The following is a 19,266-nucleotide window of genomic DNA, read 5'->3' on the forward strand; positions in this document are numbered from 1 at the left end:
TACATCTCCCCAGTTTTCACGACTTAAAACAGAGAAAGAGAAGTCCGCCATCAATGAAGATTAGAGGGAGAAAGATTGTCGAAGCCTCTCCCATTTGCATCTCCTACATCTCCAACATCTTCGTCATCATTGTCATGATGAGAAAGGAGTAGTTCACCTCTGGAATACAAATTTGCGGCAGTAGCTTGATCAATTTATATCTATGTCCTTTCATGTCAAGAACCACATGAATTGCCCTACATTATAATGGTCATATTTACATTACACTTCATGGTGTATCTTTTGATATGAGATGGAGTTTCAGTATGTGTTTGATATATTTGTATATGCATATTATTACGCCCTTCTCATGTACATGTTCTTATCAACCTAGTATGTTAGGGAGCGTGTAAGGGAATGTGTGTATTATATGAGTACACTTAGGGTGGGTCCTTGATAGTGACATAAAATTTGGAACCATCATGCGTTTTACCTTTCTTGTTCTAGCTCACTAGGGATAATGGGAAGGCAATGTGCTAAACAGCTTAGTGACAACAAAACCGATCTTGTGTTTTCAAAGCATGTTACATGAGATCTTTCAACATCATGTTAGTACTTAAGCCAATGCTCTGCTTTACTTCTTAATCCTAAGCATGAAAAAAACAGTTGCTTAGGAGAGTGTTTAGCGACATGTGTTGCATCAAGACGTGATGCATATGAATATCTCCCAAACACTACATAGATGTTGCATGAAAATAGCATGTCTAGAAGAGCTTATTTTGTGTCACCATGTTTATGATAAAGAGGTCACGTGAACGAATGTATACTGGTCCACATTTTTACTATAAAAAAACATTTTCTTTGCTTTATTTTGTTTTAAATTACACATTAAAATATACCAAAAATACAAATACATTCACTGCATTTCGTTCTGTTGGTTTCTACTTTACTTTTATTATCAACAACATATTTATTACGCTGTTTTCGCCATAGTTGAGTTGGGGACACAAGGAAATTTATAGTGCTCACTCCTCTTTGTCAATGAGGATAGCATGATATAAGAAACAATCAAGGGATGAGCGCTCTGGTGGTAAAAAAACATATTTTTTCTTACTCCGTTCGGGCTTCAGCTAAATGGAATTTTACGTTTTGCAACTATTGATAGAAGAAGGAGAAGTTTGCCCAAGAATCGTTGCGTTCGTTATTCAATGTACCCCGAGTCGTTCTTGCGGGAAAAGATCCACTTGGTGCAACCTTCTGCGCTTAGAGTCTCAACGAATTGGTATGAGTTGTCGGTTGCCATGAACATTCCATAAGTGAACAAATTGTAGCAATATAGAGGTAACCAATGCATACCAAAAGTTCATACTTGCAACTTAAATAAAAATGGGAGCCTATAGAGGAATATTTTTTTTGAAGTTTCTAGAGAGGAATCGTATTCCCTCATCTCTCATAATTATTGCAAACATTAGAAGCAATCTGAACAACATAATTTCCACTAGCATTAACACAACAATGATTTCATCCAAAGATAAATGATCTTCCATCGCATTGATATCGTTTTCACCCTCCCATAAACTAGTCACCATTTGTGCACATGGAGGATCAACAAGAAAAATAGGAACAACATCTAGTGCACTACCATGTAATATATCTATGAAGTGCTCCCCATCATCATCAACAATTTTTATTGGGAGAACTAGTGCTACACTAGTATCCCTTTCCAAAATACTTTTGGCCCACTTATAATAATAATAATAATGACCATAGAATGAGTTCAGATCAAATGATTAATCAAGAAAAGATTCATCATCACAAAGTTCAACATTACTAGCAAATATACAAGAGGGATAATTTACTAGAATTTGAGAGTTATCATGATTGGAATGTGAGGATGGGTAGCTACTCTATTTATCTGCCACTTTCACTTTTTGTTCTTAATTTTTCCCTCCCTTTTCACTTTCCAAGCATTCTTCCTCCATAGCATAATTTTCTTCATTCACAACATAAGTTGTACCAATATAGACATCATAAGTATTAATATCTTTAGTATTAAGGTATGTAGACAAAGTATGAAATACAAGACCACTTGTAACCATATTAATTGGTTTTTTTTGAATTTATAATATAAAGTCCACTAAAAACAACTAAACTATCAATTGAAAATAAAACTAAGATAAAAGTGCAAACAAAAATAAAAGTGTCGTTATCTCATTAATACCCACACCAGTCCTATCTTGCCTTAGATGCAAAGTAAGCATAGTTGTTATTATTTCTTGACATGTCTGATGGAGCACCTGATATGAAGAATATATCTAGAAATGAAGATATAGTAAGAAAAAACTTAACAAAATATGCATGTACGGAGGTGGAAGACATGATATGTCAATTTAAATACTAGAGTTGGGAGCGTAGGAATTAAACCCGTCAATTGGTAGGAATGAATATTTTAGACAATTTTATAAGTTTAGGGTTTTGTTATAAATTGAGCTAGAGTTTTAGATTTAGGGTTAGCTCCATGTTACTATGTTAGCCTACATTAGTATCATGTTGGGCTGCTAATGATGGGCTAATTGGACCTATATCTTTGATTGATTGGGCTCAGATCTGCCAACGAAAATAACACGGACACCTAAAAAAACGAAACAACACCTAACACGGAAATATCTGCTCAAAAGAAAAATCATAACACGGAAATAAACACGGGATTGGATTGGATTTGGACGACCGATATTGTGCCACCTATGCCCTACGCACCCCCCGCGGCGCTGCCACAAGCCGCCGCCACCTCCCACCCACCTCCCCACCCCGCATCAATCGCGTGTTCGCCTCCCCCTGATACCGCCTCTTCCTTCCGTCGGCTTTTGTTGCCCTCCGTCCCCAACACCGCTCTCTCGCTCCCACCTTAGCTACTGCTGCTTCTGTTCATGGTGGAGATCAGCAAGGCCCGGTTTTCGGTGCTCTTTTAGCTCGCGAACCGGAAGATCTGTGGGGACCCTGCAGGCGCTGCGAGATGGTACCGTTTCTTCCCTCCCCGTTCTTTCTTGTTTCTTCTCGTTTCTTGAGGTTATCCTTCCTGGTGGCGGCGGCGGCGGCGGGGCCTGGTTTCGATTCGCGTGGTCGCCGCCGGGGGAGCAATCAGATCGATTTATTTCGCGGGCGATCTGTGTTCACGGGGATGGGGTTATTGGGGGATTCTGTTTACATAGGAGATCTTCGCTGCCGATGCTAATCTGAGAAGCCCTATTTGCTTTTGTGGACTTTGCAGGATGCTGTGTGCGAAGAGTGTGGAGATGCTGGCATCAGAAAACTGTTGCTGCGCTGCAGCAAATGCAAGAGCGCCGCCAGGCATCGGTACGCTTCTTGGTCGTGATAATAATCCCCTCCTAGTTATCAGCATGCCATCTGTTTTTATCTCGAAATGCTAGATTAAGTGTTTTACCTTTTCTAAATGCATGGATAACTTACTGTGGTAACTTGGCCCTGTGGTATATTTCACGATCTCGTGAAAAAAATGTTTTGTTTAGATTCAACAAGCATTTTGTCACACATGTTGGTTGGTTGATGGGGTTTGTACTTGGTGTGTGCTTGGTTTGACTACAAGTTCTCTTGGTTACTTGATTTGGATATCCACATCCACATTGTTGGGGATATGATATTATTTGGTTGATTGGGTGGATAATTGAGCTAATTGTTTGTTCAGTTTGGTCCATGATTTTGAGTCGCCGACTAATCGCCGAGTCGTTCTGCCATGGACGAGCCGCACTAGCGACTTGACTCAGCGAGCGAGTCGCGCGATTTCCTGGCTCGCCGGCGACTATACAGCGACTATACGGTGGCGGGAATAGTTGTCGGTCGTCCCTGTTTGTCCCTGTTTATCAGCCAGAATTTTTTTGTGGGGGATCTCTCCCTGTGTCGGTATTTCAGAGAGAAGGGGATGGGATGGGAAAGAAAGGGCAGAGCTCAGGAGGAGAGGCTCGAGCCGCCGCTGTCCGCCATCGGTCGCCGCTGCTCCTCGCCGGCGTCGCAGAGGAAGAAGAGGGGAGAGGCTCGAGCGAGCTTGCGTGCCTATCTGCGGTTTGCGGCGCTTGGAGGATTCATGTAATTGCTAGGTTAAGTGAGAGGTGAGGCTGGGAGTTGTTAACTGGGCCATGCTGGGCCTAGTCAGCCTGGCTGGGATAGATGACCGGACCAATTTTGCTCATGTGACCTTAATGGGCTTTGCAAATGAGAGTATTTTTGGTCGTTTACTGCAGGCGACTTGGGGCGACTATACAAGCCCTAGTCGCTGAGTCAAGTCAGCAAGTCACGAGTCTCAGCCTTGGCGACTTGACTTGACTCTGCGACTCAAAAATCATGGTTTGGTCACGGATAATTGATTTTGTGGTTGGTTGAAGGGGTGGATGGGAATATCTTATTTTTTGTGCTATTGGGTAGATTTATGTGAAACTGTTTGCTTGGTTCGAAGGAGGGGTTGATAGGGATAATGAATTTTATGCTTAGTCGAATGGTGAGAAATGTGTTTTTTGTGTTCTTTCTTGGAGGTGTTGAAATTACCACTTTGCACATGCAATTTGACACATAAACTTTATAGTTCATATCAACAAAAATATGCCGAGATGGCGACTTTACTTGCCGCTTTACTTTGTAAGAATGCATGTAAAAAAATTACTTGTAGGAATGGCCATATTTAGTTCTTCATACACCACATGAATTGTGGACTAGGTTAATCTAGTAACAAAGAATCCTCTTGACTTAATTTGGCTAGTCAAATACAAACATCATCGATAATGATACTCATCTTAACATGAACCCCTTGCTGGTATGAACTTAAGCCTCGTTTCCAGCGAAGATCTAATTTTTTTTGACAATATGGTAAAATTGCAAAGAATGGTACCATTAGTACAAAGCATAGCTAAATCACAATGAGCTTGTGGTAAGTTCCTCATTTGAAGATGAATTCTTGAATATTTATCAAGAACCTACACAGAGATATCAATTTTTTGCCCAAGCAAGTTGGGTTAAGGTAGAGATGAAACCAACATAAACCTATGAGAACTAAAAAGTAAAAGAGAAGAAGTGAACAAGTATGTTAGATTAAAGTAAGATCCTATTACATAGGTTGATGTTTTCCATGAAGTCCTACAAGGGCCAAATTTGTTGAAACAATCTAGTATGCAAGCCCCTTTTTCCTTGCCTTCTACCATGTTAACTTTGGTTGACCCCTGTCCATGCTAGGATTTCTTTCTATACTTTAGAATTCCACTTCTAACTCGTGCTTTGGCAGGGCACTCATGGATGTGCCCAAACCACCTTAGCTTGTGTTACTTTGCAACTATATTTTATCACATATTACCTTTTGCCCACATCCACAAGTCTTTTTTGTCAAGATATTGTTTCAAGTGTGGTGTCATAGTTTGATGGTGTTGCACCTAAGCATGATGCACTGCTGATGCACTAGTTTGGTTCATTTGTTAGACCGCTCTCTATATGTGCGTGTTAAATGGTTCAATGAAGCAATGTAACTATTGGTTAGTTGACTTGATGCTTGATTCGCTCCATTGTTCTATGGCAGTATCACACACATCTTCTAACAACTTAATGTTGGATGTTTTGTTTTTAATGGGCCAACATTTTGCTACATATACCACCGTTACTTTGCAACATTGTTCTAACATAGTCATTGATACCACCTAAGGGTGTCAAGTGGGATCCCACTTTTGTCCCACTTGTAGTATAATTTGACTTTTTTAGTACAAATTTTGACATCAAAATTTGAACTACATAGTACAAAATGACATCCCACCGGGATCCCACCTTGACACCCAGATACCATCGTTGCTTTGCAACATTGTTCCCAATTATCAAAAGGTGTTTCCCTTAGGCATTGTCTTTTTTTCACTTATCTTTCTCTCTTTGCTCTCGACACCATTGAAGTTTGACTCCATAGATCTAATTTCCTATTGAGGCTCACTCTAGTTTTGTTGTTGTTTATATCTTTTTGAAGTTTGCTTGCCTTGTCGGAGCGTGACTTGTCATATGTGTTGAGATTGTCCTAAGAATATGTCCTTTGTACGAGGCTTGGGTTGTCGTGAAATGCCAAAGTATCGAGTCTAGGTGTTCCTCTCATCAACGTTGGCCTTGGTCATAACGAATTCCAAGGGCCCAACACTAAACCTCCTCGTCATGAACTTGGAAGTTTCAACCCTCCTTTAGTTTTCATTCAAATGAGAGTGTATGGTTACACACCCTTATGGGTCTATTTATATGTTCGGGAGCTTGTCAAATGAGTAAGGATGCCATACCATCTCCAATGTGGGAGGATACTTATGGTCATTTGTTGTTCACTAGTCCATGATGGACGAGGGAGATGATGTGGTAAATTGTCCATAATGGACTAGTCCACCAAACACTACATCTTAATGGGCTTCTTTCTTGCCGGCCCTCATCTTTGACTTATTTTTTTCTTCTAGTTGAAGCAGCACAAGGTTGTGGAGGAACAGCTCCACCGTGTTGCTACAATGTGAACATCACAAATGTTGAAGGAACCGCTTCAACGTGCTGCGCTAGATATCGCTCTAGGGGCGGGGCTGTCAAGAGTTTAGTTCAAACTCTCAACACAAGATCTAATCCAAGATCTAAGATAGAACACAAGGTTCCATTATTTGATAGGTAGATGGTACATAGTTTGATTACATAGGTAGAGATTGGACCTCTATTTATAGGCTGCATGAGCCTTCACTACTTAGCTCCACTTACAACTAGAGTGTTCTAGAGAACACTACATAAGCTAGGGAAAGAGCTACAAATATCCTAGTTACAACTTATACTAGAATACTCTGAAAACCACTACAACACACATAACTAGAGGACCATATTACCTAGAATATAGTAGAAGTGTGTAGAAGCTAGTACTGGATCTTACTTCTGTTTTATTTTTATTTTATTTTATCTACTATCCCTCATCATCCTCTCCTGGTTGTTTTGAACTCGACCTCGAGTTATCTTCATAGAGTGCTTGTTCTGGATGATAAAGAGCCAAGTCTGCCACATTGAATATGTTTGATCTTCCCATCTCAGCTGGAAGATCTATCACATAAGCATTATCATTTATCTTCCGTAGAACAGAGAAGGGTCCATATTTTCGCCTTCTAAGTTTCCCTTGAACATCTAATGGCGGTCTTTCTTTTCGGAGGTATACTCACCTTATCATCAACTTGGAATGATTTTAGCCTCCGTTTGCGGTCACTTTTCTCCTTCTCCTTGGAGCTATTACCATTTGATTGATTTGGTAGAATGATGATCTTCCGCTTGTTCCAAGTGAAAGAGTAAAATTTTTTCCTTTCCTTTGTGTGTTGTATTCACATCAAATTGCCAAGGTGTTCCAAGAAGAACATGGTTGGCATCCATATCAACAACATCACATAACACACTTGAGCGATAGTACTTGCCCAAAGAGAGTGGCAGGTTGCATTGTTTGGTGACCCTCATATCCACTCCTTTTTTTGATCCATCCAATAGTGTAGGGGTTTGGATGATCATGTGTCTCAAGCTTGAAATGGTTCACCAATGTTTGAGAGATAAGATTTTCACAGCTGCAACTATCAATCACTAATTTGCATACCATGCCATTCATTGTGCATTTGCTCTCAAATATTTTCTTCTGTGTTGTGTGTTGTTGGGCTGCCGTGTTGAGCACAAGGGACCCTGAATCACGCATACCACCTCTTCTCCCTCTTCTTCACATATATCTTGTCCTTCTACACCTTCAGATTCACATTCATCATCATCTTCGCCATCATGGATTGTCGTGTTGACAAATTTTCTCAATTGGCAGTTGCTAGATACATGTCCCTCTTCACCACATTTATAACACTTTATCACAGGCTTAGCCCTGCCCTTACCACCAACTTGTTTTGGGGCAGGTTGTTTTTCCTTGGGCTGAGTGGCCTTTTCTTTCGCTTTATGGGAGTTACTCCTAGGTGAGGCTTCTGTATGAGAATATGGAGCCTTACTTGCCTTTCTTGTTTTTACCAACCTCTCGGCCTTTAAGGTTAGAGCTTGTGCTTGATCAAGGGACCAAATTTGCTGCATCATTAAACGATTCTTCATTTGCCGCCAAGATCGCACACGAGGTTCTCCTCTTAGCCTGCGGTCTTCTTGAAGGCGATGCCACCATGCGCCAGCGCCTCCTTTCAGCTTGTATGCAACCAAAGGGACTCTACGGTCTTCTGGAATATTCATGACCTCAAAGAAAGTCTCCACCTCGTACAACTAATCAAGGCACCCTTCAATATCAACATTTCCATTGAAAGCAGGGATCTTAGCTTTCACCTTGTATGTATCCCTCGCATACGTAGTAGTGTTGGTTACTCTTGGATGTGCATAGGGGTAAAGTTCTTCAAGGTCCTCAACATATTCTTCATCTTCAGAAGTTTCAGCATAAGTTGGCCTTCTTGAGGTACGCTGAACAACATGTGGTTGAGGTGTTTTTGCTCCAAGACGGTCTCCCTTTCTTCTCCGTTGAGCATCTTCTCCATCCTTTGATGATTCTTCATCATTGGCAGTAGGAGGAACACCCTTTCTGATTATCTCAACTAGCTGATCAAATCTCCGGTTAAGATCTTCACGTAACGCTTGGATTTGTTGTTCTGCAGCATCCATTCTCTTTCCCAACTCCTCCATTGCTTGCTGCCGCTCACTCTCAATGAGGCAACCAACAACTCGAAAGGATCATTAGGGCTCTGATACCACCTGAAGCAGCACAAGGTTGTGGAGGAACAGCTCCACCATGTTGCTACAATGTGGACAACACAAATGTTGAAGGAACCGCTTCAATGTGCTGCGCTAGATATCGCTCTAAGGGCGTAACCTAGATATCACTCTAGAGGTGGGGCTGTCAAGAGTTTAGTTCAAACTCTCAACACAAAGGATCTAATCCAAGATCTATGACAGAACACAAGGTTCCATTATTTGATAGGTAGATGGTACATAGTCTGATTACATAGGTAGAGATTGGACCTCTATTTATAGGCTGCATGAGCCTTCACTACTTAGCTCTACTTACAACTAGAGTGTTCTAGAGAACACTACATAAGTTAGGGAAAGAGCTACAAATATCCTAGTTACAACTTATACTAGAATACTCTGGAAACCACTACAACACACATAACTAGAGGACCATATTACCTAGAATATAGTAGAAGTGTGTACAAGCTAGTACCGGATCTTACTTCTGTTGTATTTTTATTTTATTTTATATACTGTCCCTCATCACTAGTCCATTTTTTGACTTGTTGACTTGATTTTTTTAGACCTAGGATGACTTTCTTTGACCATAACCATGTTGACTTGATTTTTTGGGATTTAGACCTAGGATAACTTTCTTCGACCACACCATGTAGGGCTGTATGGCTCCCTTCATATGCATTTTGCCAAATTCACATTGATTTTCATCTACTAGTAGCACACCATCATCTAAGAGTATACATCTTACACATGTGATGAGATCTCCTTGTATATCCTTCTTGAACTCATCCTTCAGTGAAGCAAAAAGGTTAACTGTCCAACCATGGTTGGAAAGATATTGGTCTCACTATTGCCTACGCGAATACTATCACACCATTGTAATACATATCGTAGATGAAACCATATGTAGGTACTTTTGCTCCCTATATCACTCAATAAGCACTCTTCTCAACGATGCTTGATCACTTCCAAACTTTTAGTAATTAGAGCAACTTCAATATCTCCTTTATTCGTACATATATGTACCAATGTATGTTTTCTCCACTTTTCGGACATCTTGTTTGACTAAAATAAAGTATGTTTGATAAGCTTACTTGTTAGACAACTTGAGTAAGAATTAGATTATATCCTATCCTAATTGTTTCGACCCACTAAGTGTGGTGGCTTCACATGTTGATGTTACAAACACCTTCCATATCCAAAGCTTATACTTAGTCCTAGCGAGTGATAATTACCCTTAAGATATGAATGCAAAATGAACCAAATTTACTTGTACAAGACTACTTTGGCATGAACTTGTTTTGAGATTTTGACTATCGTGTGATGCCTTTTACTCTAAATTATGATTTTAGACATTTGCCATTGTGTCGCCTTTTTAGAGAGGGGCAAATCCTTCTTGACAGCTGTAAAGATGTATAGGATAAGTTTTGTTCACCACTAACATCTTTTGAAGAAAGTACAAGCTTTATCTTTTGCATAACATGGTTTGTTGTTTTGTAGATATTGCATGCCATACAAAATATCGTCAATAATGGTGAAATTATATTCACTTATCAAGTTACACTCATATTGTAATGACTAATGACCAGGTTATAGTAACTTAGTTACGTTGTTGGATGTCATTCTCCACTAATATAAAGTTTACATAGTAGTAATTTTGTTTGTTTTGGTCTACTTATTGGTCCATGCAACTTAATATGATATTAGAGCATAGGTCTTACAACACCACACGTTAAAAAGGGTGGTGAAGTATATGTGGATTGCCCAACCTTCTCCATTGATCCAAACTTTTGGTCCTAATGGTTGGTGCATGAAGCTTAATAGTGTTAAATTTTGGAATACTTGCTCTCTCTAGCTCTAAAACGTCACAATGCACATAGACATATAAATTATTGCATGACATATCTCAAAAATATCGCATTTCACATAAACATATAAATTATTACATGATAACCATGTCTTACTTTCGTGGTAACTGCCCCTTGGCGCTAGTGATGATTAGGAAAAAATCATCAAAATAATATAACATAGCATTTTTTTGAAACCCTTGTTTGGATGAACTCGAAGTGAAGACATATTCCTAAGTGGATTAAGGGTTTGAGAGATAAATTTTATGTATTTCAAACTTAGTAATTAGTGATGATGCTATCATTAGGTGGGCATGCATTTGCATTTGAGAAAGTGTAGGCATGGTAGGAGAAATGTGCATGCACTTGCTACTTTGATTTTCTCTTAAATTTAACATATTTATTTGCATGAATCCACGAGCATTTTGTTGCACATGTTGGGTGGTGCATGGGGTTTGTACTTGGTGTGTGCTTGGTTTGAGGCCATGTTGTATTGGTTTGGATATCCATATCCATATTGGTGTTTGGTAAGCTTCTCTTCAATCCGTGTCACCCTACCATGTCACGTATTACCTCATTCTAAATTCGGTCCTTTGTTGTATAGCCACACATCAACAGTATCACACACATCTTGTAACAACTTAATTTTAGATGTTTTGTCTTGAATGACCAACATTCTACTCCATATAGCAACGTAGGCATGATTGCTATCCTATAAGACTTGCCTTTTAGCGTTTGTTGGACCTTCTTGTCATATATGATGCCATATAACATCGTCATGGATACAACCATTGCTTTGCAACATTGTTCCCAACTATCGGGAGGTGTTCCCTTTAGGCATTGTTTGTCATTTTTGTCTAACCTTTCTCACTTTGCTCCCAACACCATTGAAGTTTTACTCCATTGTTTTAATCGAACAACGAATGATTAGGGCTACCTTTGTACACAAAGAGACAATTGACATAGTTATGTTTTTTTGGATATGTTCGGTTTCCTCATCGTAGCGCGACTTAGTTTCATGTGTTCAAAGCGTCCTAAAAGGAGGCCCTTCTGTTGTGAACTTCTTAAGTGTCAACTCTAGGCGTTCCTCTCGCCAATGTTGTCCTCAGTCGTCATGAACTCCATGGGTCCAACAGTGAACATCCTAGTGATGAACTTGGAGTTGTAGCCCCCCCCTTGTTTCATTCAAATGAGAGTATATGGCCACACACCCCTTAGGGTTCTCTTTATAAGCTAGGGAGCTTGCCAAATGACCATGGATGCATTATCACCTCTCATATGGGAGTAGGGATGAAAATGGAGCGAATACGGTGGAATAGTAGTGAAACCATATTCGTATACATATTTTTTCGGATTCTGAATCGAAGCGGATAGTGTGCGGATTCGGAGCCTATCCGTTACAAATACGGACCGAATACGGGGCAAGTATTGTTCGGTTGCGAATAAACATTTTGTCAATCTCACTTTGAGAATAAAAACAAGATTGATTAGTGGAGCACAATTAGCTTGTAAAATTTCTTCTACAAATTAGGAATAACTGCTACTAGCCCCTAGCGGCTAGGGCTACATGTTGGTCGGAGCTAGGGGTACGGGCTAGAGGGAACTGATGGAACTAGAGTTATGGCGTTAGGGTATTTATAAAGATGTTGCCAATTATGGGCTAGGCTACAATTTTATATATTAGTAGGCCTAACATTAGATGTATTAGTTGCCGGATAATTTGGTGGATATTCGCCGGATATAACCGTGAAATATGGTATATCTTCAAATACATGCTGATATTAGTAAAACCATCTCCTTTTTTGTATCCTTATTTTGGTGGAAGTCATTGAATGATGTGTCAGAATCTTAGTTTACTATTCTTTTTCTCTCTCCTTGATTTGGTTTCCTTATGTTATCCACTGGGTTTCATATCGAGCCTACCCAACTTGCTTGGAGAAAAGGCTTTGATGTTGTGTTGTTGTTGTTGAGTGGATAGATAAGAAAATATTTTGTTCGGTTTGTAGGGTGAGAGATGTTTAGGGATAATCAATTTTGAGGTTGATCGAAGAGGTGGATGGTGATATTTTATTTTTCTATAGGTGGATATATGTCCAAAATTTTTCGCTTCGAAGCGGGAGAGGTGGTTAGGGATAATCGATTTTGGGGTTGGTGAAATGGTGAGACGCCTGTGTTTTTGTGGTTACTTCTTTGTTGGAGGTGGTGAAATTACCATGTTCCAACATAAACTTCACAAGTTCATATTGAAAAAAAATGTTGAGATGGTGAAGTTACTTGTTGCATTACTAGTAGGAATAGCCATCTTCAGTTCTTCATATACCACATGCATTGTGGACCTGATCAATCTTGTAACAATGGATCCTCTTGACTTTGATTTTGCTAGTCAAATATATGTATCATCGATAATGATATCCATCTTCACATGATCCCCTTGTTGGACATAGATATAGTAGTGTATGAACTTGAGCCTAGATGGTTATGTCATTATGATGATCTAATTATTTTTTAGGACAATGATAAAATTACAAATATTGGCTTATTAATCAGTCCAAAGCATTGTCCAAGCAATTCTACTCCATATAGGCCAACATTCTACTCCATATAGCTAACACATGTTTGATTCTCGTACTATAGGACTTGCCTTTTAGCGTTTCTTGGACCTTGTCATGTAGGATGCCACATGTATGCCTCCAGTTCATCCACCTAGCTTTGATCCTACGGCTAACATTGTTTTGCAACATTGATCCCAAGTGTCGAAAGGTGTTCCTCATAGGCACTCATGTCATTGTGAAAATCCTTTCTCTCTTTACCTCCAATGCCATCGATGTTTGGCTCCATGGATTTAATTTGCTCATAGCCAAGTTTCATTGTTTTAATCGAACAACGGATGATTAGGGGGTGCCTCAAGTATTGCAATATGATGCGTTAGTAGTTAGTAAGGGCATGTACGCCGGCCTTTTGAAAGGTCTTCGTATGCTAAAAGACAATTGGCACAACATCAGCGCAACTTTGTCTTATGTTGAGAGTGTCCTAAGAAGAGGCCCTTCGTGCGAAGCTTGGGCTATCCTGGTGTCGACTCTAGGCGTTCCTCTCGCCAATGTTGGCCCGAGACGTCATGAACTCCACGTGTCCAACACTAAGCCTTTTCATCATGAACTTGGAGTTGTTGCCCTCCCCTTGAGTTTTCATTCAAGTGAGAATGTATGGTTACACACCCCTTAAGGGTCTATTTATAGGCTAGGGTGCTTAACAAATGATAGTTGTGGTCATTTGTTGTTCACTAGTCCATGATGTATTAGGGAGAGAGTGTGGTGCATTGTCCATAGTGGACTAGCCTAGGTAACATTAACACTCCATACTAATGGCCTTCTTTCTTTTGGGGCTTCATCTTCACATTCTTTTCGTCTAGTTCGTTTTTTGACTTGTTGACCTTGACTTGATTTTTTTGGTTTGGACATGTGTCGACTTGCTTTGAACGCTTTGACCATGTGGGGTTGTGTGGTCCCTTGATTTGTATTTTGCCATTACTACATGAAGTTTCATATAGTAGGAGCACATCACATCATAACCAAATACACAAGTGAAGATCTCCTTGTATATCCTTCTTGACCTCATCCATCACTAAGGCAAAAATGCATGGGTTTAAGGCTAACCGTCCTATCATGGTTGGAAAGATATTGGGCTCACTATTGCCTACGCGTATACTTGTCACAACATTATGATAAATATATTCGATGAAACCATATGTCCTTAGTTCTTCTGCTCCCTATATCACTTCATAAGCTGGCGAAGCAAAAAAACACCTTTGTAGTCGATCTAGCTATAAAACCAAATTGTTTCTAGTGACATTGTCACTCTTCTCATGCAATGCTTAATCACTTTCTTCCAAGCTTTTAGTAGCTCATAAGTTCAATACCTTGGTAATTAGAACAACTTGAATATCTCCTTTATTCTTACATATATATACTAATGTATGTTTCCTCCACTCTTTGGACATCTTGTTTGACCGGAAAATGCAGTTGAATAGCTTAGCTTTTAGCCAAATTGAGTTAGAATTGGATTTTATTCTTATCCTAATTGTTTCGACCCACTAAGTGTGGTGGCTTCACATGTTGATGTATATGAAACACCTTCCATATCCAAAGCTTACCGTTACTCCATGTAAGTGACAATGACACTTAAGATATGATTGCAAAACAATCATACCAAATTAACCTATACCATGCGACTTTGGGCCCGATAGCGGACTAAACTCGTTTTGAGATGCTCGCCATCATGTATACCATGCAACTTTGGGCCCGATAGCGGACTAAACTCGTTTTGAGATGCTCGACATCGTGTATACCATACGACTTTGGGCCCAATAGTAGACTAAACTTGTTTTGAGATGCTTGCATCGTGTGATGTCTTGTACTTTAACTTGATCATTTGTGGCATTTGACATTGCCATGTGCCCTATCCTAAGATATGTATGCCTTTTTAGAGAATGGGGAAATCCTTTCTCGACGGTTGTAAAGATATTAGGATCAAGTGTTATCCCCCACAACCATCATTTTAAAGAAAGCACAAGCTATATCTTTTACTTAACAAGGTTTGTTCTTTTGTAGATATTGCTTGGATGCAATAATCTTTGATTCGGTCGTGGACTGGTCATGTAGTGGCTGTATCCCAAAACACAATGAAGCCATTAAATCATTAGAAGACGCGTCCAATGAAGTGCAACTAAGTAATACCCAGTTGGGCTGCCCTATGATTAATGAACCGAATGTGGACAATGAGAAGGTAACTAAGGCACGAAGACCTCGTACAATTAGACCACGCCGGAAAAGAAATTATCACGTGGATGACAGTACTAAACATTTTCCAAGTGGAGACGCATCCAATCTGGGACAATGTGGAAGCAAGTCCCAGGAGGAAAGAGATAGTATGCATGCAATCAGTGCACAATTTTGTAGTGGTGACGCAATAGATTCTTCTGAAGTCTTTGTTGGGGATATACCCAACCACTATGATTGTGAGAAGGAAGGGGAGGATAGAAATGGACACTTAACTTGCGCAGTGGAGAGTTCTGATGGTTCAAGTGAGCAGCCTTTGAATCATGCTTCAGAATTTGAACCCAACAATTTGCAGAAGGCAATGGATGGCTCTAGACTTACTTCAAAGTCTGCGGAGTGTACTCATCTCTCAAATGGAAGGAGTTGCTGCTTTCCTTCAGCGAAGTGTGTTGAGGATCTTGTTCCACGAGGAAGAAAGGGTGATATATTTTCTCTAACTAATGATGTTGAGGGATCACTTCCAATGATTGGGGACAAGCCATGTCCTACGTCGGCAAGCGTGGAGCAAGCAGTTGGTTTGTCAGTAAACAGGGAGAAACCTGAACCACTGAAGGCAGTTACAGTATTTGAGAAGAGTGTCGTAGCATCAAAGTTTGCACCAAATTGTTCAAAGCGGATCCAAGGATCAGAGCTGAAGACAGGGAGCGCAGATGTCTTGAGTCCTCTAATGCAGCATTTGGATTCCTGGCCAACGGTACCAATGCAATCAAGTCCCTCGAATGAACTAGAAGACGTGGCTGTTCAGGAAAGTAGTGCTGAAAGAACAAGGTGCTTGGTGGATGAGCAAACCAACGCCCCTACAATGGAGACGCTCAAAGTATCAAAGCCCTCTATGGAAAATGAATGCTTGGATTCCAATGAAGACAACTCGGATAAAGCAAATAGAGGATCAGATGAGGTTTTATTGAGCACCAAAGCCAAGAAGATGCCAAGGCAAATGTGTGGTGATAGAGAGACAATTAACTGTTACAACAAAAATGGAATTTCAGAACCTGAGCCAGCAAAGGGTGACCGAGATGCAAGAAACCTCCAACGTAGTGCAGAAAAGCCATCATATCTTGGTGTAAAAAAGATGTTTCTTAACCGGGTATTGCAAGGGGAAGGCATTAACAGCGAGTTATTGCCTTCTAAGTTTGTTGGTCCATGCGAGTCAACAAAAATCAACCCTAGAAAGCGTAAACAATCAGAAAGTTACAACCCAGATGGAACCAGATATCAGAAGGTTGCACGGTCAAAAGATGGTAGACTTGCGCCGGCAGCATCATTGAGAGATAGTCAGAACATGCCTGGGGAAGACAATGTTAGCAATGATAAAGTTATTGGGCACTCCACGAAGGGAAAACATAAGAAACTGGACAAGTCATGGCTGGCTAACAAGGCCAGCAGAGATCCACGGAAGAGGGAGATGGTTACAAGAGATCTTCATAGAAGTTCTGTGGATAAATCAAGAGCTTATTCAGAAAATATCGATCTGACACTCCAGGAGAGCAGCTACTCGTTGAATAATCCCCAGAGCAGTTGTGAGCCAAAGAAACGAAGGCGACTCTATGATTTGAATTCTCGGTCTTGTGATAATGATAGACATCTGAGGAAGAAAAGAAAATGCACCCAAAATGCTGCGAAAAACCAGAGAAGATGTTTAAAAAAGGGTAAAGAAGCTTCGGGGTCAGGAAATTTGAATCATCGACATTCCAAGAATTATAAGAGAAGCACAGATGCAAACAAAGATGAAAATGCATCTGTAAGAAATCTGGATTTTGGATGTGCTAAAAGTGTTGTAGCACAGCTGGCATCACAAACTGTAGTCAAGGAGGGCAACTGTGGGTTATCAAGGATGCCACTCATTTCAGAATGTATTGACATGCAACACCTTGATAAACCTTACTGGACGTATGTTACATATGCTCTTTGTTCCCTGGAGTTCATTTCCATGTATTTTCTTTTCAAGTGCTAATATGTATATTTCCATTGTGATAGTGGAATCATGGAGATTGACAAGAACTATGTTCCATTGGCTGCACACCTGTCAACCAAAGCAGGCAAGAAGGTGAAGGAACACTCAAGATCATTGCCACCAATATTAAAAGTGACAGAATTTTCTACATCGAAAACATGTCCAAAGCACTTGGAGGCACCAATACCCCCAGCTGACAGTATTGACTTGTATTTCTTCTGTGGCGATACGAGGTTTGTTCCGCCTGTACATGTCTGCACTTCTTATTTCTTCTGCACATACTAGGGTCTAATGTTTTTTTTTTTTGCTTCTCTAGGCCAAATAAAGAGCTGGATCAGCTAGTGAAGCATGTCGCTGATAGCGGTATTATTATAGAAGCTATTGTTGGTTTGGCCAAGCTGTGTCTCTACCCTTCTTTTGTACTAGCAGAGGAAAACCAGAGTAGGTCATTTTGCAGATCTCAATATTCTAATTTATGAGTATTTATACCTAATCGGCACAAACGGCACTGGTGCTGTATTGTGTAATGCAGTCCTGCATGATTTTCCGTACTGTCTACTTCAACATTTTTTGTTTGTTGCAGTCGAGTATGGGTTCAGAAAAAATCACTACTACATGTCAAAATGCCTTGGCAATAATTTGTCAATCACTAATTAGTTTCTGCCTTTTTGTAGCGTTCCAAGGGAAACCCTATCTATGGGGAGTGTTCAAGCCCAGAAAAGATGAAATCAAAAGATTAGCTCCAGCGGAACAAGACTGTTCGGCACACGTCACTGAGGAAGAACATGTCCAAGAACAGAATGTGTTGGACCAGCAGGACAAGGCGCAGAGCGACCCTCTTGATCAAGTCACTCATCCCGCACACGTCACTGAGGAAGAACATGTCCAAGAACAGAATGTGTTGGACCAGCAGGACAAGGTGCAGAGCGACCCTCTTGATCAAGTCACTCATCCCGAGAATCAACCCTTGCTAGATGCAAACGAAGTGGGAAAGGAAACATTGTCTGGTAATGGCCTGTCCTTGGTTGACATGAGAGCGGTAGTTTCTGCAAATATCAGCCCAGCTGATCATGTACAACCCTGCTCAAATCCAGAAGCTCCGCCTCTCAAAATCTGTGGCTTTGTTATGTCACGGACACCGAGATCTGCGGAGCTCATCCAGGAGATGCAGAAGGAAGGTGCATTACTGTTTGCTGTGCAGCAAGTGATGACAGAGCCTGGGTCGGTGGTGTAGGCCATGGCGAAGTGGTCTCTTTTTAGGCTAGAAATAAGCTAGTTGTAGTCCTGAGTATCTTTAGTGCAAGTTCACATTTTGACTCCCGTTGTATATCTGTTTGCTAGTTAGCCTCCCTTCTTTTCATGACCAAACTGAACTCGGTAGGATGTACCTGGAGCAGAATTTCTTTCTGGTTATGCTACCTTCAGAGCTATCCTCGCGTACTTTTGTGTTGGCAGAATTGTGACGCCAGGTGAAAGATTCTACTACTGGAAAAGCATCTGCCCTGTACTTCATAATGACATGTAAATTGTCACCAGTTTATCATTTATTACCTGTTATCTTGTGCTCATCGTGAGTTGTGATTCTTGCCGCTGAATTGTTGTGTAATATATATGTGGCTACAAGCCTCTGTTTGCGAAGAACCACGTGAACCATTGCAAATTTGCAATAATAGTTGCAGGCCCATCCTCCTTTTTGAAGTGTGGGAGTAGTTGATAGCTTGAAGTGAATCTCCAGTCTGTTATGTTTCGGTTATTGCCAGCACGAATCTTTGTTCATGCATTTTATGCCAAGCTAATTGTTGGAGATGGCATGTTGCATCTAACCACCCAGATCCACAATATAAAGGTTGGATGCCAATGTAAAAAAATTGTATGGAGCCGCAAGAAGATGGCCATTAAAAAT

At 40.4% G+C, this 19,266-nt stretch overlaps 1 protein-coding gene across 4 annotated transcripts; it reads left to right on the forward strand.

Annotated features, from left to right (window-relative positions):
* The first annotated feature begins 2,779 nt into the window (after nt 1-2,779).
* On the forward strand, nt 2,780-18,931 carry LOC124703343. 4 transcript variants are annotated; one of them, XM_047235561.1, is made up of 7 exons: nt 2,780-2,995; nt 3,248-3,333; nt 15,182-17,299; nt 17,387-17,596; nt 17,680-17,804; nt 18,038-18,210; nt 18,307-18,931. In XM_047235561.1, the coding sequence occupies exons 1-7, from the start codon at nt 2,993-2,995 to the stop codon at nt 18,595-18,597; spliced, it is 3,006 nt and encodes a 1,001-aa protein (XP_047091517.1). In that variant the 5' UTR covers nt 2,780-2,992; the 3' UTR covers nt 18,598-18,931. The 4 variants fall into 4 exon arrangements, with proteins under 4 accessions (XP_047091517.1, XP_047091518.1, XP_047091519.1 ...); XM_047235562.1 differs by having other exon boundaries at nt 18,038-18,186; nt 18,283-18,931; XM_047235563.1 differs by having other exon boundaries at nt 18,038-18,141; nt 18,238-18,931.
* Nucleotides 18,932-19,266: the final 335 nt, after the last annotated feature.

The sequence above is a fragment of the Lolium rigidum genome, chromosome 3 (genome assembly GCF_022539505.1).
Source record: "Lolium rigidum isolate FL_2022 chromosome 3, APGP_CSIRO_Lrig_0.1, whole genome shotgun sequence".
Lineage (NCBI taxonomy): Eukaryota > Viridiplantae > Streptophyta > Magnoliopsida > Poales > Poaceae > Lolium > Lolium rigidum.